At 40.8% G+C, this 25,901-nt stretch overlaps 1 protein-coding gene across 5 annotated transcripts in view; it reads right to left on the reverse strand.

Moving 5' to 3' along the window:
- Positions 1-1,237: 1,237 nt before the first annotated feature.
- The window catches only part of TRAK2 (trafficking kinesin protein 2), a 72,856-nt gene continuing 48,192 nt past the window's right edge, over positions 1,238-25,901 (reverse strand). For all 5 annotated transcript variants that reach the window (XM_084643671.1, XM_084643669.1, XM_084643673.1 and 2 more), the window contains 12 exons: positions 25,040-25,156; positions 22,404-22,613; positions 18,191-18,269; positions 16,101-16,231; positions 15,866-15,940; positions 14,972-15,109; positions 13,569-13,648; positions 9,900-10,103; positions 8,825-9,123; positions 8,139-8,414; positions 6,660-6,759; positions 1,238-4,922 (listed from right to left, as the gene is read on the reverse strand). In XM_084643671.1, the coding sequence (XP_084499797.1) occupies positions 4,244-4,922; positions 6,660-6,759; positions 8,139-8,414; positions 8,825-9,123; positions 9,900-10,103; positions 13,569-13,648; positions 14,972-15,109; positions 15,866-15,940; positions 16,101-16,231; positions 18,191-18,269; positions 22,404-22,613; positions 25,040-25,156 (2,388 nt within the window). In that variant the 3' untranslated portion in view covers positions 1,238-4,243. The remainder of the gene's footprint in view (positions 4,923-6,659; positions 6,760-8,138; positions 8,415-8,824; positions 9,124-9,899; positions 10,104-13,568; positions 13,649-14,971; positions 15,110-15,865; positions 15,941-16,100; positions 16,232-18,190; positions 18,270-22,403; positions 22,614-25,039; positions 25,157-25,901) is intronic.

Here is a 25,901-nt window from a genome sequence, read left to right on the forward strand (position 1 = left end):
CATTCACATCTGGATATTCTTTTTTTAAAGGCAGATGTGAAATTCTTCGTTCTCAACAAAAAGGTTTTTCAAACAGCAAAGAAGATATACAATAAACACTTATCTAGATTTAACCATCACTAAATATAGATCTACTGTATTTTAGCAACATTTCATTTTTTTAAAAGCCAAATCTCCTTTTATAAGAGTACCCACCACCACCATACTCATATTTTTATATCTATCTATATCTATATCCACATGCATGGAACAAACCACAGTGCCACAAGTGTCATGTAAAACAGCACGTTTCTACATGTTTATTATCAAATTTACATTCCACTATGAAAAATTAAGTGCAAAAAGCAGATGAACAAAAAAAGTTCCCAGTTTCTCAAAAAATGTGCAACTATCCTATGCAGTGGCTAAATGGGTCTCAAACCCAAACCTTTGCTCCTTCCTATGCTGTTTGCTTTGCTGAAGTAGATTTTCTTCTGCTTAAAAAAACATATTCCATCTCACTGCCCATGTCTGCTTTTAGTGCATTGGTTTTGTATGCGTTTCACATCAAAGAAGTTCAGTTAGTGAAACTATAGTCCTGTGGTTCTAAAGGTAGAAAATTAAATGGGTACTTTGCTTACTTGCCAAAAATATGCTCAAAACATGAATAAGAGAGACACTGAGGTTGGCAGACTGACATCGCAGGAAGCTCTCTCTCTTTCTGGGTCTTTCCTAAAAGGGATGGCTAAATTCCTTTCGGTCTTCTCTGGTGTTTGTTCCATGCTGCAGGTTTGTGGACACAGGACCTGTTTCAACTGCAGTTATTTGTTGCTGTTGCCACTAGCTCCACCCAGCTGACTAAGCCATCTTGAAATATACCAAGAGATCCTTTGTAGAATCTTAGATAGACATTCATGTAAATGCTTCTCTCTACTGTGAGGCAGGAGACGCTAATCAATTCTTCCAACTCCACAGGAACTAAATATGCTACCAACATCATCATAAAGGCCTATTGCAAAATGTTGTCTTCTAGGTTAGGCTACACTGCTAAATCACTGCTACATCCTTCAGATCTAATTTTCCTTGACCCTGGAATTTAGGCACAAGTATACAAAATACACACGGCGTATCCATCGATGTAAATACAAGATAAAAAAATCTTCAGCTTCAACTGAAAGGATAAATATATAGCCACAATAGTGCACAAGTTCTGCTTTTATCACCTTCCTGGTTTGGACAGGTAGTTGATGAGACACTGTTCTATGGAAACTTTATTACACATTAGGCTGGGACAACTTGGTATCATTCAAATCAAAACATGTTTTTAAAAGGCTTCATTCCATATTTACATGCATTTAATTATTGTGCTTTTAAATGAACTTAAACAGCAACCTGGTCTGAAAAAAAGTCTAATAAATCAGTTGTTTTGATTCTTCTGTTAATATATAGCTATAGCAATCATGACAAAGCTAGTTAAAATACACATATATTAATTCTAAATTATTTAATACATATAAAAGTCTAGCTGTAGTTTACAAGTATTTATATAATAAATGTACCTAAATTGGACATCAATTTGACACAAATGCTGTTCTCTGTATACATCAGACTGTCTAATTTTCTATTGCTTTGTCACCTGATATTTCCCTGGGAACTGCAAAATACACATATGATATACCAAATGCTCAGTTCACTGGAGAACAAATACTCACCTTACCAAGCGAGGTAAGACCCTGTGCATGGTTAAGGAAGTACAACCCAAATACTTTAAAATAAAAATTAGGATAATTTTTTGTCATTTAAAACAGAATTAACCCTTATGCATTATTTTAAATTAATAGATTAATCTTTTACAACTATGTGAGCTATCTAAGCGAACTCCCAAAGGCCAACCAATGGAGCTACTGAATGCTTATGTGTACTACTGACAGACAATGGCGGCTGAGAAACCTTGTGAAGCAGTTAGTGCTTGGAGTGGTTACTACATTTCTTTTTTAGAAACAAGCTTTATATCAAAAAGCATCATCAAGACACCAAAGGGAGTGTAATCGTAGGAAACGTCAGGTTATAAAGGACATAACAACCCATTTATAAAGCTATCAGATTTTCTAATCTGTCCCATTTAAAGTTTTTACAGTGCTGGCAACGCTGCAGTGTTTGGAGGGCAGATTAGGATGGTTGTGCCTCTTGACAGCTATAACCAGTCATATGACTGCTTCACTCCATGTCACCTAGAGCCCCAACTACACAGGTCTTACAACCGAGTTTAGACAATCTAGTTAAGCATGGCTGTTAAAACATGGTTGTGGCCAAATCTGACCCTATCATTGTGTGACTGGTCAAAATGAATGGGCCTAAAGAGTATTAAAATCTCTGTAAAAATTGTTCCAGTGCGGGTAAAGACCATCCAGCCGAAACATATATCGCTTTGAACTCTGGTTTGATTTTCCATCATGATTTGATCACTTACATTACTCACGCTAGCCTGGTCCCATTAGGTCTACCACAACTATATTTAACAACTAGGATAAAGTATAATTGTTAATTCACTTGTAAAGAAATGGAGACTTAAAATCATAATAATGAAAGTTCCTTGTAGCTAAAATTAGGTTACAAATAAACTATTCTATTTCACAGAGATTAAGGACTTGTTCACAACAGAATCACTTGCAGAGATCTAGCACTGATCAGTTTGGACAGGTTTTTTTTCCTTGTAGCCCCTTTATAAACCATGATATAGATTATTCAAAGGAACAACTTTTTATGCTTAGTTATAGCTAAAATGCTTCTGAATCCACTGGTGATGGGCTCAAAGCGTCCTGCTATTTAGCACCCAAAGACACCAATAGATTCTTTTCAAGGGACTTGATTTCTGTCCATTCAATTTTCCAATGCACTGAGTTCTGCCTCTTAAGATCTTTATTACTTTCACTCAGAACAGTAAGTCTTTGAACTGCTCTCCATTAACAAAGAAGAAGCAGATTATCTTCTGACAATGACAAAACTCATTTCTATTTGATACAGTGGCCACAAAAACCACTCATCGCTGCCTTATTTGTTGCTTCAGTGCCAGAGTCTGGAACGTTCGGTTATGTACTAACCAAAGTTCCAGAACAACTTTCATGGACTGTTTCCTCAGTGAAATCTGTGTAACAGAATCCTGCCTAGAATCAGAAAGTATCTTAAATATCAAATCCATTAGGTTTATATTCCATTAAAAAGCTCTCTTAAATGTAGGGACTATCTAGTAGCCAAAAGTAGAGTCAGTCACAAAACTTCTAACATTCTGTCATCTTCTGTTAAAAATATGCTCCCCATTTAGATAAATAAAAACAAACCTAGAATCAAGCATTTATGTTTTACTCCCTTTTATAACCTTAAAATGTGCCTGAGATTGTGTGTGTGTGCAAGCAAACCTCCTTTTATTAAAAATATATGCATAGCATGCTTTGGAAACGTTTTGTGGCTCGAAATAAACAATTTTCCCCTAGAATATAAAATCTTCTTCTGCTTAACTCCTACTGATTGCACTTTCCTCAATGTGCTTTCAACAGATTTCAGAGAGTTCAGAGAGGAATGTCATTCTGTTGATATTCCACTAGCACCGCTGCACTCATCCAAAATAAAAATCCTACCCCAACTCTTATTTGTACATGCAATGAGAAGTATAAAACTTAACATACAAAATATTTTTTTAAAAGAAGAGGTTCAGTTTAATTTCTAAATTGGAAATGCAAAAAACAAAGGAATCCGAGTTGTTCCTGTGCTTGTTCTTCACTACAGAGATGGATTTGGACCAATTATTCTGGTGCAGTAAAGAACAGATTCCTTGTTCCTTTTACTAATACCTTCAGTGGTACAATATGACCGCTAACATTTGGCAAAATAATATGATCATGGTGGAGAGGGGGAGACAGAGCATTCTACAAGACATTTACTGCCCCAGACACATACATTTGAAAGCAGAAGATACTAACAAGCATTTATTATTGTCTTTTTATTTAAGCCAGGAAGTCAGATGTGTAAAGGGTCTCAAGATTTAGCTTTGGTTTCTTCTCTCCTTGTGATCTCTTCCCAATTCTTTCTTCTTCCTTCCTCAACTCCATGCAATTTCTCTCTCTCTCTCTCTCTCTCACCCCATCTCCCTTTCTTTTTCCACTTTAACGTGCACATTCCTTCTGCAACTCTCCATTCCACACCAGTATCACATGTTCAGCCTTAACCTATTATTTGTTCTGCTAGAAGTCTGTTACTTAGAAACCACTCAGTCTTCCTTTAAGATACCCATTTTTGATGAGGATGTGCAAAATGGAGCTCCAAGTGCCCCAATCATGACTGGAAGACTCTGGTTTCTTCTCAGTCCACCCATCAGGTTGCTACCTGCACTTAAAAACACAGCCGAGTCCGGTCTCCGCAGCCCAATTTCTGGCCTTTGATTTTTAACATGGTCCCCTGCCTCCGGGGGTTTGACTGCTCTGGCAATACCCAACCTCTTCAGCCTGTCCACCAGGTTCATCTTCAGCTGGTCTAGGTTAGGAGGGTTATGGGATGGTTTCAGGCCACACCGCTCCTGCAAGAATGTTTCAGCTGGTCGTGATGCCAGAAAGTTTTCAGAGAGATGCGCTCGAGTATCAAAAGGCAGAGGGGAAGAACAAGGTGAGTGTGAGGGAGAATTTCGGGGAGTGGAGGGAACGGGAAGGGTTCGTAGGGGCTGTAGAATAGGCAGCTTTCCTGGCATACGGTTATCACAAACTTTGGCAGAGATGCCTTGTTCATGCAAGAGTTTAGCCAGACTGGTGGTGGTGCTCAAGGTGGTGGAAGAGTCTCTTCCGTTGGCGAGGAATTCTCCAAGACTAAGCCTACAGGACATGGCTGGAGAGCTCACCGTTGTATTGCCAGAACTGTTGCCACTACTTCCAAATGACAATGGAGTGTACATGGAGCTGAAAAAAAACAAACAAAAACACACACACTGGATATTATTATTACTGTACTTTGCTCTCAGTCTGGAAACTTTCATATAACACAGGGCAAGGTAACAACAATCATTTTAAAAATAAGGCTTGTGCTCAAATTAAAAAAAGTAGATTAAAAATTCTGTATCTGCATATAACAAGATTCATTACAACTTTCACAACTTCAGCCTTTATAATATTTAGAAATACAAAACATTGCTTTGCAAATCCCACACTGCAGGACACAAAACATTAGAAAAAAAAAGTTAAGCCGGTGCCATATTGATATATGTTGATGGGAAACGTTTTTATAGAAAACGCAGCAAATTTTACAGGATCCTACACAACCAAATTACAGGAATAATTACAGTCCAGCACTTTTATGTGCATTAGAATAATCATGGAAGAAGAACTACTTTAAAATTTTAAGAGTATATTTAAGTATGGGGTTGATTGCAAAGGTCATGGTATATGTTAAACTCATTTCTTTGTCAAGTCTTAACTTGGAAGAGTTTACCTTTTAAATGCCTTTGGCGCTGAAACTAGAGATTAACACCATAAACTAGAGCTTTCCAAAGCCAATTACTATTTAGGAGTATCTGGATACATTTGATAGAAACGTAATTACAAAAGCATACAAAACATTTGCTCTGCTGCAAAACACACACATTGGTGGAGGGAGGCTAAAGGTCTAAGCATTTGCAAACCTGATTCTCCACAGCTGCAGACTGCAGGATCTTGTAGAGCTCCTGCTTCAACTGACAGGATTCATTTCACAAAGCCGAGGATTAACATGTCCAGTACAAGTTTTTTTCTCTCTCCCACATATTCTCTCCTTTTAATCCTTATCTTCCTTCCCCAATGCACAAACATTGTCATCATTACCTCTCACCTCTCTCTGCTACTATAATAACTCGGTGCTTCAGGAAGCAGCATCTAGTTTTAATTGGGAAGGTGGGTGCTGGTTTCTGATGCACCCGTTTATTGGAAAGAATAGGGAGAAAGCTTCAGACCAGACTTAGAGTGCCTTCCGGGTAAGAGGTCAATGACATTCTAAAATCTCAGAATACTGAGCTCCCGTAGGATTTGACACCAGATCAGACCACTGATCCATCTAAACTCCTACCCTACCCCTCAGGAGAAAACCACCAACCAACACAAGATCCAACACAAAACCAACTAATAATGCTCCTGGCAAATTATGTAAGGTCATACATGAACCCAAATGGCACAGAGGGTCATCTTACATCATCTATCCTGAAGTATAAAATGTGATCACCTTCACTATATTAGTTTGGATAACTACATAGGTACTATGTAGCTGGATAACTACATGAAATGAGTTAGTTCTTTTTAAAAACCCAGTCACAGAATAGATCTCAAATATGTCCTGCAAGAGAGAATCCCATCAGTAGATTATATGCTGCATAAAGTTATATTTCCATTTACTGGCCTAAAGTTATTTCCACAATAGAAACCAATGTGTGGTGAAATTAAAGGGGTCAGGGATATATGTATGCGAGAGAGAAAGAGAGAAAGAGAAAGAGAGAGAGAGAAATCGATCCATTCTTGCAATGCCTTTTATAATTAAAATGACTAGTAAGAACATCAATCCTGAATGCTCCTCTCGGGCCAGATACATCTTTCATTCTTTTCTAGACCTGGTCCATACCTCAGGAGCAACTGATTCTGTGCAATAACTCTGAATGTTAACAACCATCTTACCTGGGGGTAACCTGAGTGACATCAGAGGGGTGCAGGATCCTACAGGTAGTGAAGGTGAATGTGGAGTTTGTGGAGGAGAGACACTTTCCTGGGTTTGAGGCTGCAATGCAGACAAAACACAGCCAATGAGGACAGAGAGCAAGAGAAAAGGACTAATTAAGGTAAGTACCATTATTCCAGGATTTTTTTGTGGGGTTTAAATAAAGACTAAAGAAGGGGAATCCCCCAAAGATAAATATGTTCAATTGAAAAAAAGAGAGTTTTATTTTAAGAGACTTTCCATTCCTCACTTTAATTTTTTTCAGTGTAAGATGAAGTGAAATTGAGACTTCTCAGTATTAGAGTTTCTGCTTCTTTAGAGTGTATATCTTGGACATTAGCAAGAGTGTTATATCTAGTGTTTTCAGCACAGGACTTATCCTGGACTCTAGATTCATTCCACACAATGATGCAGACTCCTCCCATGACACAGCGCACATCAAGTCTCTCTGTGTCTTAGTTTTCTCCTGAGTAAAATAGGGGAGAGAAATACTTCTATACCTCACTGGTGTGGCAAGAACTAGTTGTTGTTTGTCAAGTGCTCTGAAGATGGAGAGCACAAGAAATGATTATCTCCTTTTTACTGAAGTGTGCTTCAGTTAACATTGTGTGACTGCTGTCTTCTGGTACTTGGATGAAAAGACTCCCAACAGGTTACCTCCCCAATTAAGTATAGAATGGAGCTCTGCAAAGAAGTTTGCCTTTAAATTTCCCAGAGACAAATCCAGACTTCTTAATTCAGAAATCTCATATTTCTTAGTCTACCAGCAAGCTATTGTACAGAAATCACTGACCGAGGACACACCTGCTGCAGGCAAATGTATCTCCTCATACCAACATTGAGGGAGAAATCAGAAGTTTTATTCCTTTACCACAACCTTATTTCTCAATGAATCATTATTTTGAAACATAACTAAATTCCGTCTTCAAAAATACAGTACTTTCCTCAACCAAGTTTAGTGAAGTTTAAATTTCTTCCTGTCTGAATTTCTCTTTCACGTCTTCTAGCAGGAAATGGGAGTTGCCATGGAATGTTTTAATTTTTTTATCAGTATTTTTGTTACTTTAAATAAGAAAATGTCAATTGTTTTTGATACAAGAACATAGGAGTTTTCCTTTGACGAGCGTACTTGGTTAAGAATTCAGTTTTTGGTCACATCCAAAACCAGCTTTTCCAGCAGCAGTATGCTCCAGAACAGCACGCGCTTAGAGGGAGAATGCCACCTTCTGAATCTTGCAAAACCTTGATGTTCCTGGAGATCCCCCATCCAAGAACTGACCTGACATACCTCTCCTTAGCTTTAAAATCTGACAGGGGTAACGCACAACCTTATACGGCAATGAAAAAAGCAGCATCATAAGGAAACACCAAGAGTGACATATAAACCACACAGTAATAAATATATGAAAAGTGAAACCATAAACGTCCATGATTCTTACCAGCGAGTGGCACTGTTGCTGAAGTAAGAGGTGGCAGGAAGATCCCTGCCTCTGGCTTTGGCACTGCACGTGTCCCTTCCTCCAGAAAGGCTTGTTGCACTTGAAATGTTATACCTCCTTCCCCTTCTTCCTCATCTTCCTCCAAGTCAGAGATGTGGTAGATGGCATCCTCAGGTAATGGGGTAAAGCCTTTTGTGACAACACCTGGCCGTGGATCGAGGATGGTACCTAAGTTGGGTTGAGCAAGCTGCTGCCAGTGGAACAGAGTCTGAGATCCTGATGAGGCAAAAAAAGGTGGAAGGGGATCTTTCTGTTCCATTCTACTGAATCACAAAGAGTGGCCAGAACACAATACCAAAACAACCTGACCACCTGGGACTGTCATCATGGTACATGAGAAGAATTTAGACCAAGAGATTCAGAGAGTTAAACAGGAAAGCCTAGTACTGAAACAAGTTTGCTCCTACATTTGGGTCTCTTACTCTGAAGTACACTGTGTTACCACCAAGCTAGCAGATAATTGGCTTTAAAAAAAAAAAAAGTCTCTTTCTCCAAGGGCTTCTGATTCTTGAATACCAACCCATTCCCAAGGAAACACTGATTTAATTATCAAATACACTGATTCCATCATAAGCAAAGCATGACATTTCCTTCTGCTAGAGAGAGAAGGCAGATTACTCTCTTACCTTCGAGAGGTTTAACAATTTGTAATTTCTCTGGCAGGAGCAAACGGAGGCAGGGAGAGCCCCCAGAGAAGTCAGTGAATTCTGAGTTTCCACCCACGGACAGACAACTCCCTACTGGTGTGCAACAGCCACCAGCCTCTTCTTTCTGGTCAGCCAGCAAATGCATTTTACGCTCCCATTCCTCCTCAAAGAACCGCTTTTCACTCAGGTAGTTTTGCTGACGGAGATGAAGTGTGTGCAGAGCTGTAGCTAAATCATTGTCTCCAGGGGTTCCAGGCTGGCCCAGCTTTTGGTTGTCCCTTGGGGGAACATGAAATCAGAATGGGGAATTAAAACTAAAAGTTTAAAGACTAAACATTACTTTAGTAAACAGGGGCCCAGATTGGATTTAGTTTTGGGATGAGGAAAAAAAGATGAAGTTGTTTTAAAGACTTCTATTTAATTGGTGTAGTCAGTATCACAATATCTGGCAAGGTTTCAGACTAAAAATCTGCAGACAAATTTGTCTGGAGGCAGCATCTCACAGCTTCATTATTTAGGAACAAAGACAACCAGCGTATAAGATATCCTGTTTGCTTGCTTTTTCTCTGCAGTCACTGAATTTACTACATAAGGATGTTTATAATTCTTTGTATTATTTGCTTGCTAACATTCATCCTCTTCTGCCTTATATGCGCCATGTAATCTCTCCCCCTTCAACCTTGATGCACAATGTCACAGACATATATGACTTGTCAGCACAATAGGTGTGGATAGCATGAGCAGGTTTAGTATTAAATCATGTCATCAGTGGGGGAAGCCTGGGTTCACAATATCCCATGGGGTGACATTGGGAAGTTAGAACATTTAGCAGTTAAGAGAATAAGGGAAATAGTCTCAATCACACTGCAAAGGTGAAAAAGCTGAGCCCTAACTTGCCATGGCAGCTGGTGAGAGAGAGCTATCTCCTCGAGTTTTGATGAGAGCAACAAGATTATAGTTCGACACCGAGAATGATAATTCCTATGCATGCATACAGACCACCTACCATTAATACAAGTAACCTAAAACCACACTAATATGCTGAGTCTCCTACTTTGAGATTTCCTTGGAGCTGCTCCTCTGGTTCAGATGTGCCTTGCTCTCCACTTGTTGTAGGCCAGACTGAAAGGGCTTTGCGGTCATGATAACACTTGAACGATTAGATCCAGGGATTAGTAGTTGGGCAGGAAATGAAGAAGAGCGACCACGTGTAACATTAGCAACCTTGACAGTATCAAACACCCGTTTCTGCAGAACCCTGAGAAAGGGAGAGAGAATAAATATACACAATCCCTTTTTCATCCTTATAGCAAGGAACTGACCAATGACCAATGTTCTGAAAGTGTTTTGGGTAGGATACAGAAAAAAAGTTTCAGGCGATCATAAGACTTCTACAATTAATCTGCAACTAGGGTTTTTGATTTCAAAAGGGCTAACTTTCAAAAATCAAGGAAATTAGTTAGGGAAGTGAATTGGACTGAAGAATTTATGGATCAAAGGCAGAAGAGGCTTGGGATTACTTTAAATCAAAGCTACAGAAGCTATCGGAAGCCTGCATCCCAAGAAAGGGGAAAAAAATTCATAGGCAGGAGTTGTAGACCAAGCATCTCAGAGAGGTGGTTAAGAAAAAGCAGAAAGCATACAGGGAGTGGAAGATGGGAGGGATCAGCAAGGAAAGCTACCTTATTGAGGTCAGAACATGTGGGGATAAAGTGGGACAGGCTAAAAGTCAAGTACAGCTGGACCTTGCAAAGGGAATTAAAACCAACAGTAAAAGGTTCTACAGCCATATAAATAAGAAGAAAACAAAGAAAGAAGAAGTTGGACCGCTAAACCCTGAGGATGGAGTGGAGATCAAGGATAATCTAGGCATGGCCCAATATCTAAACAAATACTTTGCCTCAGTCTTTAATAAGGCTAATGAGGATTTTAGGGATAATTGGTAGCATGACAAATGGGAATAAGGATATGGAGGTAGATATTACCATATCTGAGGTAGAAGCGAAACTCAAACAGATTAATGGGACTAAATCGGGGGGCTCAGATAATCTTCATCCAAGAATATTAAAGGAATTGGCAAATGAAATTGCAAGCCCATTAGCAAGAATTTTTAATGAATCTGTAAACTCAGGGGTTGTTTGGAGAATTGCTAACATAGCTCCTATTTTTAAGAAATGGAAAAAAAAAAAAAAGCGATCTGGGTAACTACAGGCCTGTTAGTTTGACATCTGAAGTATGCAAGGTCTTGGAAAAAATTTTGAAGGAGAAAGTAGTTAAGGACATTGAAGTCAATGGTAAATGGGACAAAATACAACATGGTTTTACAAAAGGTAGATCGTGCCAAACCAACCTGATCTCCTTCTTTGAGAAAGTAACAGATTTTTTAGACAAAGGAAACGCAGTGGATCGAATTTACCTTGATTTCAGGAAGGCGTTTGATACCGTGCCACATGAGGAATTATTAGTTAAATTGGAAAAGATGGGGATCAATATGAAAATTGAAAGGTGGATAAGGAAATGGTTAACAGGGAGACTACAGTGGGTCCTATTGAAAGGTGAACTGTCAGGTTGGAGGGAGGTTATCAGTGGAGTTCCTCAGGGATCAGTTTTGGGACCAATCTTATTTAATCTTTTTATTACTGACCTCAGCAAAAAAAGTGGGAGTGTGCTAATAAGGTTTGTAGATGATACAAAGATGGGAGGTATTGCCTATTTAGAGAGAGACTGGGATATCATACAGGAGGATATGGATGACCTTGTAAACTGGAGTAATAGTAATAGGATGAAATTGAATAGTGAGAAGTGTAAGGTTATGCATTTAGGAATTAATAACAAGAATTTTAGTTATAAGCTGGGGATGCATCAATTAGAAGTAACGGAGGAGAAGGACCTTGGAGTATTGGTTGATCATAGGATGACTATGAGCCGCCAATGTGACATGGCCGTGAAAAAAGCTAATGCGGTCTTGGGATGCATCAGGTGAGGTATTTCCAGTAGAGATAAGGAGGTTTTAGTACCGTTATACAAGGCACTGGTGAGACCTCATCTGGAATACTGTGTGCAGTTCTGGTCTCCCATGTTTAAGAAGGATGAATTCAAACTGGAACAGGTACAGAGAAGGGCTACTAGGATGATCCAAGGAATGGAAAACTTGTCTTATGAAAGGAGCTTAGCTTGTTTAGCCTAACTAAAAGACGGCTAAGGGGAGATATGATTGCTCTCTATAAATATATCAGAGGGATAAATACCGGAGAGGGAGAGGAATTATTTAAGCTCAGTACCAACGTGGACACAAGAACAAATGGATATAAACTGGCCATTGGGAAGTTTAGACTTGAAATTAGATGAAGATTTCTAACCATCAGAGGAGGAAGTTTTGGAATAGCCTTCCGAGGGAAGCAGTGTGGGCAAAAGACCTTTCTGGCTTTAAGATTAAACTCGATAAGTTTATGGAGGAGATGGTATGATGGGATAACATGGTTTTGGTAATTAAATATTCATGGTAAATAGGCCCAATGGCCTGTGTTGGGATGTTAGATGGGGTGGGATCTGAGTTACTACAGATAATTCTTTCCTGGGTATCCGGTTGGTGAATCTTGCCCACATGCTCAGGGTTTAGCTGATCGCCATATTTGGGGTCGGGAAGGAATTTTCCTCCAGGGCAGATTGGAAGAGGCCCTGGAGGTTTTTCACCTTCCTCTGTAGCATGGGGCATGGGTCACTTGCTGGAGGATTCTCTGTTCCTTGAAGTCTTTAAAACACGATTTGAGGACTTCAATAGCTCAGATATAGGTGAGAGGTTTTTTGTAGGAGTGGGTGGGTGAGAGAGATTCTGTGGCCTGCATTGTGCAGGAGGTCAGACTAGATGATCATAATGGTCCCGTCTGACCTTAATACCTATGAATCAAACACCCTTTTCTGCTGAACCCTGAGAAAGAGAGAGAATAAATATACACAATCCCTTTTTCACCCTTATAGCAAGGAACTGACCAATGACCAATAACATTCTTTTTTGTATTTTGGGTAGGATACAGAAAAAAAGTTTCAGGCGATCACACGACTTCTACTAGGCTATACAAGTCTAGTAAACAGTAAGGAATCCGAGCCCGGAAAGAATGGAAATTGTCTGAGTGATGAAGTTGCTGAGGGGCATGCTCTCTCCTGCTGGAACAACCACCCTGTATGGGCTTAAAAGAACAAGAGGAGGTGGCATTAATACCACACAGGAACTTTCAAGGTCAATAAAATGTTTTAGGATCAGACCCTGCAGCCCTTACTCCTGAATAAAAGCTCCACGAAAAGGCCTTCAAGATACTGGGAACTGATATAATTTCTCTTCAGTTCTAGTTTCCCTTATAGAAAATTGCCACAGAATTTAATAGGGATGAAACCAATGTAGTAATACAGAAATTAGTTTAAAAACCTACAGAATTCAGGAATAATATCCTTTGAGAAGATTTTTTTTTTTAACCATCCCAGAGAACTCAATAGGAGGAGTATACATACTGTACTAAATTCCCTAAGATTATTGACAAACTCAACACTAGAAGGGTGATTTTTTTTATTGAACTACACTGAACCTTTCCATAAGGCACAGAATATCTAGATTCACCCGCTCCCAGCAATTACTCAATCCTCATTGACATTAGTCTTAGCCCTGGCATTGGCACGTCTAGCAAAAGTTAAGAGAGGATGCGTGTGGGAAGGTGAAAGCTGAACTTACTTTTGTTTACCGGGAGCAGCTTCTTCATCCTGAATCAGCTCCATTCGCATTGTCCCCTCAATCTCTGCTGCAAGGGAATTCTGTAGGGAACAAATCAATCAAATAAAATAAAACTGACATTCAAATGCTTTCCTCCGCAAGTTTGGCAATAGACACCCAGTAAAAAACTCATGTTCTGCTCCATTATTATTATTATTTAGTGTCACTACATAGCGACCTAAAGGACACAGATAAAGGTCAGGCGCACACTAGAAAACGTTTGCTGGCATAGCTATACTAGCATACTCTCCTAGGGGATATGTGGTTTATACTAGCATAAAAGTGCTTTTGCACGCATACTTTACATTGGTTCCCCAAGCAAAATAAGCTGTAATGGAAAAAAACAGTTTTACGCAGTATAACTGCATCTATACCAGGGCTTTCGCCAGTATAAAAGTGTCACCAGAGAAATATTAAATCACCTACCTAACTGATATTACTATACTGACACAAGTTTCTAATGCAGACCTGGCCAAAGACACAGGTCCCCAAAAAGATTAATCTAAAAGAAACCAACATTTGCAATCTAAGTTTTCCACTGGTCATTTACAACCATGTCAAGGCAATGCATTTCTATTGGTGTTCAGCACCAATTTCATAACAAGGAGATTGCAGGGAAGTATATAATGAAGATAAAATCACAGCAACGCAGTGCATTATAAAAGGGTGATTACTTTCAGGAACGGGTTTTTTTTTTTTTAAAAAAAAGAGAAGCTGTCAAGCTACTAAGGCCTTGGGGAAATTTACCAGCTGAACTTATTTCTTGAATTTCCCACACGAAAACTACTGAAATCTGCCATGCTGTTTGTAGCAGAACAGCCATTTAAAAGTTCAATCCATACCACGTTTCTTTGGGACTTCCACTGACAGAACATGCTAGCAGTCTAATCTCTAAACTATTTAGGTGTGGAGAGACTGAGTTCATAAGATACTGGTTGAAAAATTAAAAACCTTGAAAGGCATTTGGATTTTATAGTGATCAGCATGACATAAAACTGGGATCAACTTCTGAGAAGAAAGAAAGAAAGGTGATGTGTTTGTGATAGGTGGTAAGGAAAGGGAAGTGTAGAACAAACATGCAGAGTACATTTTAAAAATCTCTTTATAGTGAATAAACGGCCCAAATGTGGAGAGGTTAAAAGATCACTTCTGATCTTAGAAATCAGAAATAGAAAAGATTAGCTCATCTAATCCATCCCTCTGACAGCTCTAGGATTGTTTTCTTTGGCATTCTACTCATAAGAACAAGCAACTCTGGTTTTGCCCTTGTAATTCCATGTTACTAAAGACTGTTGATAGTATTACAGCCCTACAGTGTAACAGTATGGATACACCATGCTAAGATAAAGCTCAAGATTCATTACCAAAGGAAATGCCCCACATGACTGGGGGCGGCAGAGATGTGCAGCAGGGCTGGCTCTGCTGCGCAGCTCCTTCACTTCTTCTTGTAATTCATGCAACAACCCTAGACATTCTGCATTCCGATCCTGTAACTCATGCAGCTGCAATAAAAAACAGTGGTCATTAATGCAGCCAGCAGTCCGCAACAGAAGCAAAGACAGTACTACAATAACCAATGGAATTTACACCAGGATAAATCCATACAGATGAATATTGTTGCAATGCAGTAATTATCTGTACAAAGAACAGAACAAAGAGCATTTCCCTAAAAATTAGCAAGCTGCAACCCAGCCTAGAACTGTGCACATTCACTTGATATAGTCCTCATAACCAGTGATGAGCTGCCAAAAGCTGAAGAACCGGTTCCTTCATTCGCTCCAGGTCTTCGGCGGCACTGAAAGACCTGCTGCCGAAGTGCCGCCGAAGACCCGGAGCGCCGCCAGATCAGTAAAAATTGCCTAAAGTTAACCATGTGCTTAAGTGTTTTCTTGTTACAGCATTCAAAAGCTTTCTAGTTGCTTCACAGCACACTATCTGGTTCCTTGTATTCTTTAACAACCGGTTCTAAACCGGATTCAAAATTTAAAAACTGGTTTGCGCGAACCAGCTCCAGCTCACCACTGCTCAGAACTTTCTGGAGCAGTAAGATTTCTCTCCATATATACCTTACTTGCCTTGAGACTCACGTGGATTGTAAACACAGTCAGGATGAATTATTAGAAATACTCTGTTCTTTTCCTTCACCCTCTACCCACCAGGAAGTTAACAAAAAAAAAAAATCCTTGTTCCCCTTTCCCTCCACCTGGCTCCTTTTTTCCTCACCCTATTTCAAATGGATAAATAGAAGCCCACAATACCTCTCCTGTCAGCTGTCTCTGGGCATCTTTGGAAGCTTGTAGGTGAAGTTTCAGCTCCTCTTTTTCAATCACATGCTGTAGGTACAAAAAGCAAAGCAAATAGCGTGTTCAGATTATTTCTTCCTTTTTTACCAAACAGAAAGTTGTTCCTCTCCAGAGCATCCTCTGAACCAACCACACTCTGAAAACAGCAGCCTGTCCCTCAGCCTCCCCTTGCCCTACTGCATGCACATACCTCTTTGAGTTTATGCTGAAGATCAACAATCTGAGACAAGAGGGTTGAGATCTCTTCCTGATAGTGAGTCAGCTCTTCACTCTTTCCTGATAACTCTTCTGTCATTCTGGCAATTTGAGCATGTGTTTCCCCTAAAAACAGAGTAAAATATACATTCAGCACACAGCATTCCCTGACACACCCTTGGCAAAGGTGAACACTGTAGTCGTCAAAGGACAGTGAAATTCCTAAAGAATCCATTCAGGATGTACAACAGTAGGAGCTCTGAATTGTCAATATGGTGAAAAGCACACAAGAGCCCTGAATGTCTTTGGTTAATCTCATGCCATCTGTAGTTGACTTCACCCAGTTTACCTTGCAGTAAAACCAAAGTGCCTTGTCTCCATTATATTTTTACAGCGGAACAGCTAACGCATATTAGTTATGCCAAAGGTAAAACACACCTTTTTTATCACTGTAGATAAAGTTCATAAAGATGAAGTTCATAGTTCATAACTTCTACCAACTCCTTCATTAAAGGGCATAGCTCACACCCTTTAAACTCTCAAATGGGTCTTTAAAAAGGTGCAATAACCAGTGAATGAGAAACCCAACCCTGCTCAGCCCATGTGAGCTTGAAATAAAACATGGGGGTGATCTTTAATAACCAGAAACCAGAAAGGGGACAGAGATGCAGTTAGCCTTGTAACAGGGACATGAGGCAAGATACATAGAATGGAACCATACAATTAAATGTATCTGATGAAGTGAGCTGTAGCTCACGAAAGCGTATGCTCTAATAAATTTGTTAGTCTCTAAGGTGCCACAAGTACTCCTTTTATCTAATTGTATATAAGGATTTCTATAACCTCGGTTACATGATTCATTTTTATGGCAAATTACAACAGATAAGGGGTAACAGTAAATCTATGCTGTTTGGAGATAAGTTTATGTTTAAAATTAGAGGTAAAAATAATATACTAGAAAGAGTTGAAAAGATGCAAAATAGGAAAAACTTTGTAGTGTGTTTCCCCCCTTTTTTTTTCTGTGTGTCATCTACATAGACTACAAACTCTTTGGGCGCAAGATCCATTTTATAGGTTTCTGAAGTGGCTAACACACCTTTGGATTCTATAAAGTTAAACAAGAGTTACATCCCTCTTAGTGGTGGTACAGTGAAGTGGTATGTAAGACAGAATCAACAACCTCCACTGGCTGAGGTTACACAGTTTCTAGGAGGATACAATAAAGCAATTAAGACAATCAGATGGGCATTAATCCAGAACACTTGACTGCTATCCAAAATAAAAGCTGGCAACAAGGCAGAGTTCTTTATAGGGATTATGCAAAATAAGAGTCTCACAAAATAAGCCCATCTTTCTAGTGAATATGGGAAGAAGCATAGATCAAATAAATACAGATAACAGTTTAAACTGCCATATTACCCAATTACCAAAGAAAGTTAATATCACTCCCAACTGCATCAGAGTGTTTATCTGCATTGTACAAGGGTACTTGCATATCTGCAAGTAAGTGCAAAGGAATGCAAGCATTTTTGTAGAGATTTTACTGCAAATGCAGCTGATTTTAGTACTCTATTATGCATTTATATCAGAGGGAGTTCATGTGTGTTCATGGAGCTATGAACATTTAGAACGGGGAAAACCAAAAGCCTGTATATTGATCAGTTTAATACTCCCAAGAACAGGTGTCATTTACTATTCAGAATCACAGATGTGTCCTGTACACTGATATCTAGGGAGACTGAAAATCTGTCTGGCAGCTCTCATGAGCACTAAGCTTAGTTTTCTTTTTTAAGAGCTCAAGTCTGCAAGAGGCATTCAATTTTTAGCAAATATCTACTTTTATCTTTTGCACAGCTATACTTTGGTCTCCAAACCAAAGCTCAGTGCCATAGTGAAGCTGAAAGAAATAAGTGCTTGTACACAGAATCATCATTCTGAACTGGTCAAGTAGCTAGACTCGAAAAACTGTTCATGGAGATTTCTGAAACTCATATCTGAACCTGGAGATAGCCAAAATATTCTAAGCACCAGGTAATCAAATACCTTTTCCCTGCTTCTACTATGAGATACAAACTTGATACTCACGGAGCTCTTTGACACAGTCACTGACCAGCTCCTGCTCTTTCACTTCATATGTAATGGTTTCTGTCTTTAGATGACAAGCCTTCAAGAAAATTAGAGACACAACATCAACTTAAAAATTATACTTCCATCAGAAAACATTTTACCCACAGAAATTACAAGTAATTTCTATTTCAGAGAAAGGGAACTGCAGATAAAAGCACTTCCACATAACATAATCACATGAACTATAAATAGATCTTGGCGTTTCTCATGAAATCAGGCCAACTAACAAGGAGCTCAATATGCCTGAGGATATTTACAATAGACAAAGGTGAAATTACATAAGAATAAAACTATAGAAAAGCCTCAGTTAAAAGGGCCCAGGCAAAATGGCAGGGCAAAAATTTAACCTCTCTTTTAAGTGCCATATTTTTATTATAGGCTGGGTTCATTGCACCATTTATTACTATAGTTGCCTGACACTTCCCCCATTATAAGAACATTTCCATTTGCTTATAACTTGGCCAAATTTTAACTGTTTGGGCTGAAAATTTCAGTGCCAGGTGTCTGCCTCAAGCTGTTTATTTATTTAATAGAAAAATTTAGCAAAAATAGTCCAGCCATTTCCGAGAAGGAGGTTAGGGAAAATACATTGTTTTGTTCCAGTTAAAAATAATTCTCGGGATCTTTTCTTTGAGAAGCTTTAGTGCCCTCATGCTTAGGACTAGGGGCTTGAAATGTAGCAGTGGGTGGTGGTGGCCTTTTGCCATCCCTGTGAAAGTCAGATCATATTTGACCAAGATACAAACCTTTGAAAAAAATCACAGTTCACACACTCTTAGCTGTGACTTGCTAGAGCAGCGGTGGCCAACCTGTGGATCCAGAGCTGCACGCGGCTCTTCAGAAGTTAATGTGCGGCTCCTCGTATAGACACCAACTCCGGGGCTGGAGCTACAGGCTCCAACTTTCCAACTTGCCGGGGGTGGGGGGGTGCTCACTGCTCAACTCCTAACTCTATCACAGGCCCTGCCCCTACTACTACCCCTTCCCGCAAGACCCCCGCTCCTTCCTGCACCCTTCCCTGAGCCTGCCATGCCCTGGCTCCTTCCCCTCCCCCAAGAGACATGGGGAAAGAGGGGGAGGTGCTGATCAGCAGGGCTGCTGGCAGGTGCAGGGGAGCTGCTGGCGTATTACTGTGGCTCTTGGCAATGTACATTGGTAAATTCTGGCTCCTTCTCAGGTGCAGGTTAACCACCCCTGTGCTAGAGCATCGCAGCTAGGGTTACCACATTTCAAGTTCCCAAACAGAGGACACTGTCAGGGATGGGGGTGGGGGAACTGGAGGGGGAGGCATGTACTGAGAGGGAGTATTTGGGGGGTGCTGGAAGGGTGTGTGTACCGGGATGGGGTATTTGGGGGGGGTGTTGGAAGGAGTACCTGTGGCCTCGCACTCGAGGTCATGGGCAATGTTGCACTACCTGTCATGGTGGCAGGTGCAGGCCAGGGATGCAGTGTCAGCCAGCGCCTCCCTGAAGGCCTCTTCCCCTCCCCAGGGCAGGGAGCCAGGGTCTGGCCTTGTCACCCCTCCCAGCAGGGCTCTGAGACCTCATGGAGGGGCAGGCAGAGAGGCACTTAGTGGCTCTACTTACCTGGTGGGCCGGGCTGGGCGGGATCCAGCAGCTGTGGATGCAGGGCGCAGAGACTGTTTTCCCAGACATTTCCTCTGATTTGAAAAATCTGCCCAGACAGAGGGCTTGTCTATACTTCAGTGGTAAGTCGACCTAAGTTACACTACTCCAGTTACGTGAATAACGTAACTGGAGTTGACGTAGCTTAGGTTGACTTGCCATGGTGTCTACACCACGCTGCATCGATGGGAGATGCTCTGCCGTCAACCTCCCTTACTCTTCTTGGAGCAGTGGATTACCAGAGTTGACTGGAGAGTGCTTTAAAATTGATTTAGCGGGTCGACACCCCCTGCATTGATTACAGCTGCACCGATCTACTGTTAAGTGCAGACCGGGTCGGAGGATAAAAAAAGAGGTCATGTCCAGGAAAACCTGGAGGTATTGTAACCCTAATCATAGCTAAAATCCCAGATGTTTCTGTCTTCACTAGGCATGCTTCCACATAGACAAGAGCAGGACTTTTCCTTGCAACTGCAGCTTCCCCCAGCCTAGGGCTGTGACTCTCTCATCAATCTACCCATGTCTGCTAGAATGGAACAGGGCTTGGGAATGTACCAAAACCCTACTCTTAAAAAAAGAGAAATGTGGCAGATTCCAACACACAGTTGGCTCACAGCTCTGGCACACCCAGCAGGCCTGAGGGGCAGGGTGAGAGGAGAGGACAGCATGACCAACAAGTCTGCAAACTGAATACGGCTTCCAGAGGACGACACCTGGAAGGCCAAACCTGCTGACCCATGAGAAGAAAGCTCCCCACAAGTCAAGCTGGAAAACCCTATGCCCTCGGATTTTTACTGGTGATGTGGGCACCACTGTCTGGGCTGCTGCAACACACTGAGGTGCACACCTTGGAAATGGCAAGCTACCCATAACACTTATACTGCAGGGAGCAGAGCGACAATCAGAAAGAGAATGCCCTAGCAGTGCGGGTGGAATACAAATCGCTCTCTCACAAACAACAAAGGGCTCTTCTTCTGTTTCCTCCAATTGTTAGTCAAGCAAAGTAGTCTGGGAAAAGGAGGTAGCAAGAGGCAGGGGACAAGGTGGCTAGAGGAAAGAAGACTTTTCTCCCCTCTTTCCTCCACCATGGTGCTTACAGCACGGGACCAAGATTTCAGTTCCAAAATACATGCAACTTCAGCCCCGTACTGACACAGGACTTCTTAAAAGGATTTAACATTTTAAATGGAGGGGTTGGGTCAACTTGGAATTTTAAAAATCATGTTATGTACTGCCAAAGATATAATGTTGGTTTAAATCCTGTAAATGTTCTTTGACTCCCTAAGCTATTCAAAGAATCACAGGGACTCCATCTGCCAAAGTCCAGTAGTTTGACAGGGACTTTTAAAATTTGAGACATTCCACAGGAAGGGAATCCCAGACAGCAGAAGAGACTGCTTTAAAGGAGGTGGGATTGAGTTAATTTTGGTTTCATGATTCAGCATTTCTAATGCGACTAATTTACGGGAGAGCAATAGGTTTCTATGGCACAGAGCTAATTTTAAATCTGAAATTAATGACAACTTTCATAATGAGTTGAGAGGTTTGTAGATAATATTGGTGATTGACAAGGGCTTAAGTACATGAAGGGGAAGTCATATAAAGGAGAAAAATAAGGCCTGCAAGAAGACCCAGTTCCCACACGCCCCAGGCCTTAAATTCCGTGACCTGACTAGGTTTTCGGGTGCAAAAGCCCAAGCCTGTTGGGAACTACAGCCCTAGGGGTAAAACAAGATCCTTTGCTCACACCAGTGATAATGGAGCACACCAAAACAAAAGTATATAACCCTTAACTGAGCATCACAAACCTAAGCAATTCCATGATCCTATTCCTGAACGCCCATCCTCTAGTTCTACTAACCCCAAGTTCATTATATTTTTTCTTAAAAATTGGGCTTTGATCCTGCAAAAATTGTATACATGTGCAAAAAATTAAGGATAAGAGTATTCCCATTTAAGTGAATGGGATCACTCATGTGCATAAAGTGAAACACGTGCACAAATCTGTGCATTACTGGGGCTTCAAACTGTAATTTCCTGATCTAGAATACAGACTGACAAACAGTAACTACATAGTCAGATGTCAGCTCAATGGTATTACCAGAAGAACAAACCATCACACAATATTGGATCATACAAATCAGCAAGTCCTGCAGGCCAATGTCATTTGGGTGGGTAGTTAAAGGTGAACCTGTATTATATCACATACCACAGGGAATTTGGGAACAGTTGGATGTAGCAACCTTGCACACTGGCAGAGATGACCTGTGCCTGCCAATAGTGGGGGGGGGCGGGGGGGGGAGGAAGAGGGGGAGTGAGGGCATCTGGCTTCTGCCGTGTTACTGAGCATTGTCTCTGCACACTGTGTATTACAGAACTTTAAAGACAACTAAGAGTAAAGTGCCAAGTGTGAAGAATGCAGACCTGGGGTGGGATGGTGTATTTACAGTCCTCAGGTACAGAAATCACTCCAGTGAGCATGGAAGCTGGATTTTTATAACACTGTCCTGCAATTTTACATGGCACATACTAAAAATGAAGTTTACCTTTGATCGGAGAGCCAGGTTTTCCTCCTCCAGTTCCCTGAGTTTGTCCTGCAAGACATCCAGCTGCAAAAGACCATGCGACAGGTTGAAGGAGTCATTGAACCGAAGTGGTGTAGAGCAGCTGGAGTCTGTCTCACTTTCCTCAGAAGCAACTGAAACAATACGAAGCAACTCATCTTTCTTCGACAGTTCATGCTGCAGCTGGTTAACCTATGTTTAAAAAGATAATTTGTTTACAAAAAATATACCTAATTTTGTAAAGTATTTTATATTATGTAGCTTCTGAATTCTTGGTACAAAACTTGGTCCAGTTTAAACTGAGGTAAAAAACAACCCCAAATATTATGACAAGATTTTTATTTATTTTTATGCTAGAAATTCAGGTTTTGTCTAGCTTTGAAGACTATGCTGCTATAGAGGTAGTGAAATTATGATGTCATAAGAGACTGGAACTAAGAATTTATGTACGAAAAGCCAGGGGAACATAACTATAATGAACTCCAATATGATGAAAGCCAGAAGCTGGAGCCTTGCTGGGGAGCCCGAGATGGGTTCCAGCTTCTGGCCTGGCCTGTGGGGCCTCAGGGTGAAGAGGAGAGATAGGAGACCAGGCCCGTCCACTTTCAAAAAAAGTGGGAGGGCCATGGCCCTTTGGCCCCCCGGCCTCCCCTGTTCCACCGCCCCTCGGTCATATCTTTGAAGTTAGGTGTGTGCAACCTCGCACTTCCAAGTTTGGGTACAAATACCTGATGTGAATACACAAACTAAGTCTTTGAACATACATATGGTCAGTTGTGAGCACATATTTGGTATCTGTATGCTGATCTGTGCTTGCAGTTGTGCCCATTTCACTGAAAAATCTCACCCTGGGATGCACTGGTCACATCAACAAGGGGAAAATGTTTTTGATACAGTTTATAATCCTTTGCATGACCCAACAACCTCTTAGTGCCAACTATCAGTGGACACAGGGGGTGCACAGGATTTTACAGAGATCCCATGGGTGAGGTATATGCATAATAGCTCACCAAAAGATGGCAAGTGAGATCTCTACGGAGACCCAGTAGTCCATCGGTCATCATAATCATTAAAATACATATATGAATAGATAATATTTAAGGAGTTATGTATCTATACTGAAAATTATGTTCTTAAGGTTTCAGAGTTAAGGCAGGTTACCAGGAGGTGACACAGTTTGGACATGTTCCTTTCAGGTTGGAGCTTACAGACACTTATCTACCTGTCTGGTCACATATGCCTCACAATGCAGGTCTATTTTTATACTGAGCCACAGGCAGGAGAAAAGATTGCAAAATCTTTGAGAGGAAATTCACAGGAGAAAACAAAACAGCAAGGGGTGTCCTGTTTATGACTAAAGACAGGAAATTGTTAGGGTTGAATCTGCGGGTATGAAGAAACACACAGAATCCATCACCAAGGATGCAAGCTAACAGCGTCTTTGTCTTATGAAAGGATGGTCACAGTCAGCCTGTCTGTAAATGCTGCAAGGATTCTGGGTGAGCAATATTCCACAAGATATGGGAGTATCTTGTTAATTAAGTCGAGGCTCTAGAATGTGAGTAACTATTTTGTTTTATAAGTGGGCTTGGCGGGATCAATTTTTATTTGTAACTTAAGCGTTGACTGATGATTTCAGCGCACCCAGATGAACCCAGAAAAATATTTCCCATTGATGATGATCAAAAGGTACAGACAGGCAAAGAAAGAAAATGCTGCTTCAGAACTTATTAGGGTTTGATTTAAGGCTATTTGCCTTGTATATTTTGACATATACTATCAAACGATGAACTGTAGAGCAGCACGGGGGCCTGCCAGGCCTAGATGCAAGTGCCGGTGCTGCCGATGGCCAGTGGAGTTGGGGAGCTGGCCGCAGGGAGGCACAAACAAGGCCTCTTCACACTAAGGGCTGGTGGCAGCAAGGTGCCTCACAGCCCTGGGTATCCCTGGTAAGTGTCATACTTTGGTAACAATTTCATCCTTCATTAGTTCCTCTGTTGAGATGGCAGCAAGTGAGACGGATTTGAGCAACAGTGGAAAAAAAAGGTAACATGAGACTGAATAAACAAGGAAAGAAAGATGTGCTTGTGTTTAAAGCATAAGATGGAGGCAGAATCTGGAAGAGATTCCAGGTCTCATGCTACAGACTTCTTCTGCGATCCTGAGCAAGTCACTTCATCTCTTTGACTGTTTCGTCATCTGTAAAATGGGAATAATACCTCCTACTTCACAAGGGTGTAGGAAACTGAACTCATTGTTTATAAACATACACTGAGTTTCTTCGATTCAGAAATAATAAGGTCAGAGGGGACCATTATGATCAGCTCAACTTCCTTGAAAACTATTCTAAGTGTGATGTATTATATTTACAAAACCAACATATCACATTCCCCTTAATGACCACTGTACTGAATTTTCATAGTTGGATATTGGAATGATGCACTTGACTGGAATACTTCAGTTTAGGTAAATACGTTTTTTGTTTGTTTTTTTAAGGATCCCCCTATGGCTGTAGAGTAAATGCAAATACCTGCCTCTACACAGTAAAAAAACAAAAACAAAGACAAAAACCCTTTACCCTACATATCCCTCATCTCTCTGTTTTAAAAATCACTCACTTGGTCAAAGGCTTGTCCTAGTTGTTCTTCTAGCACTTCATTTTGTTCTGTCAGGGCATGGTTCCGCTTCAGAAGGGCTTGTCCAATCCGAGCTGCTAGCTCCAGGTCCCGATCCCGCTGCTCACAAATGCCAGGAAAAAAATCTTTATTTTTGATCAGGCTATATTTAAATTCAACCTAAATTTAAATTCAGCCTAATTAATTTAATATGCTTCTGCCTCATTCACAAAGGCCAAATAATATAGGGTGTGCCCCCAACTCTTTTCAAACTGCACTGACAGTGAACTACTGCAGCAATACATGCCAGTACAGTGTTTCTCAAACTTTAACCATTTGGGATCTAGAATACACTCTGGTTTCTTGACATGACTCATCTATTCCCACAATCCTTTGCAACATCAGAGAACTGGGGCACAGTAAAAAAAAAAATTAATTTTGGGTGCTGGAATTTTTTATTGTGGTCCTGGGTAGTTTGATGTGGGGACTTTACAGTCAGTCACTATTGAGGCATCATTTTAAAGAGCTGTAAGCACCAGCTCCACAGTCTTTGAAGCACAGCTTCCCTTAGAGTAGAGCATACTTGTGGGAATGGGAGAGGTATGAAGGGGACAGAGTAGAGGTAGCAGAAAGAAGAGAAGGGAAGGAGCAAGTTGCTACCTTCCTCCTCCTCGTCATCGGCTCCCACTAGATTTGCACGATTTTGCTAAGTTATTTTGTTTCTCAGCTGGTGCAGTTCACTGGGCGCTCTCATGCCCCATGCCCCGCTGTTTGACGTGTCCTGTGCTATTGTGTCTAACAGCTGAAAGGCAAGAGGCATTTCCTTTTCTCCCTCTAAGTGACAACGGATGCTCATTGGAGAAAC

Source organism: Lepidochelys olivacea (assembly GCF_965140295.1).
Source record: "Lepidochelys olivacea isolate rLepOli2 genome assembly, chromosome: 11".
In the NCBI taxonomy this organism is placed as follows: domain Eukaryota; kingdom Metazoa; phylum Chordata; order Testudines; family Cheloniidae; genus Lepidochelys; species Lepidochelys olivacea.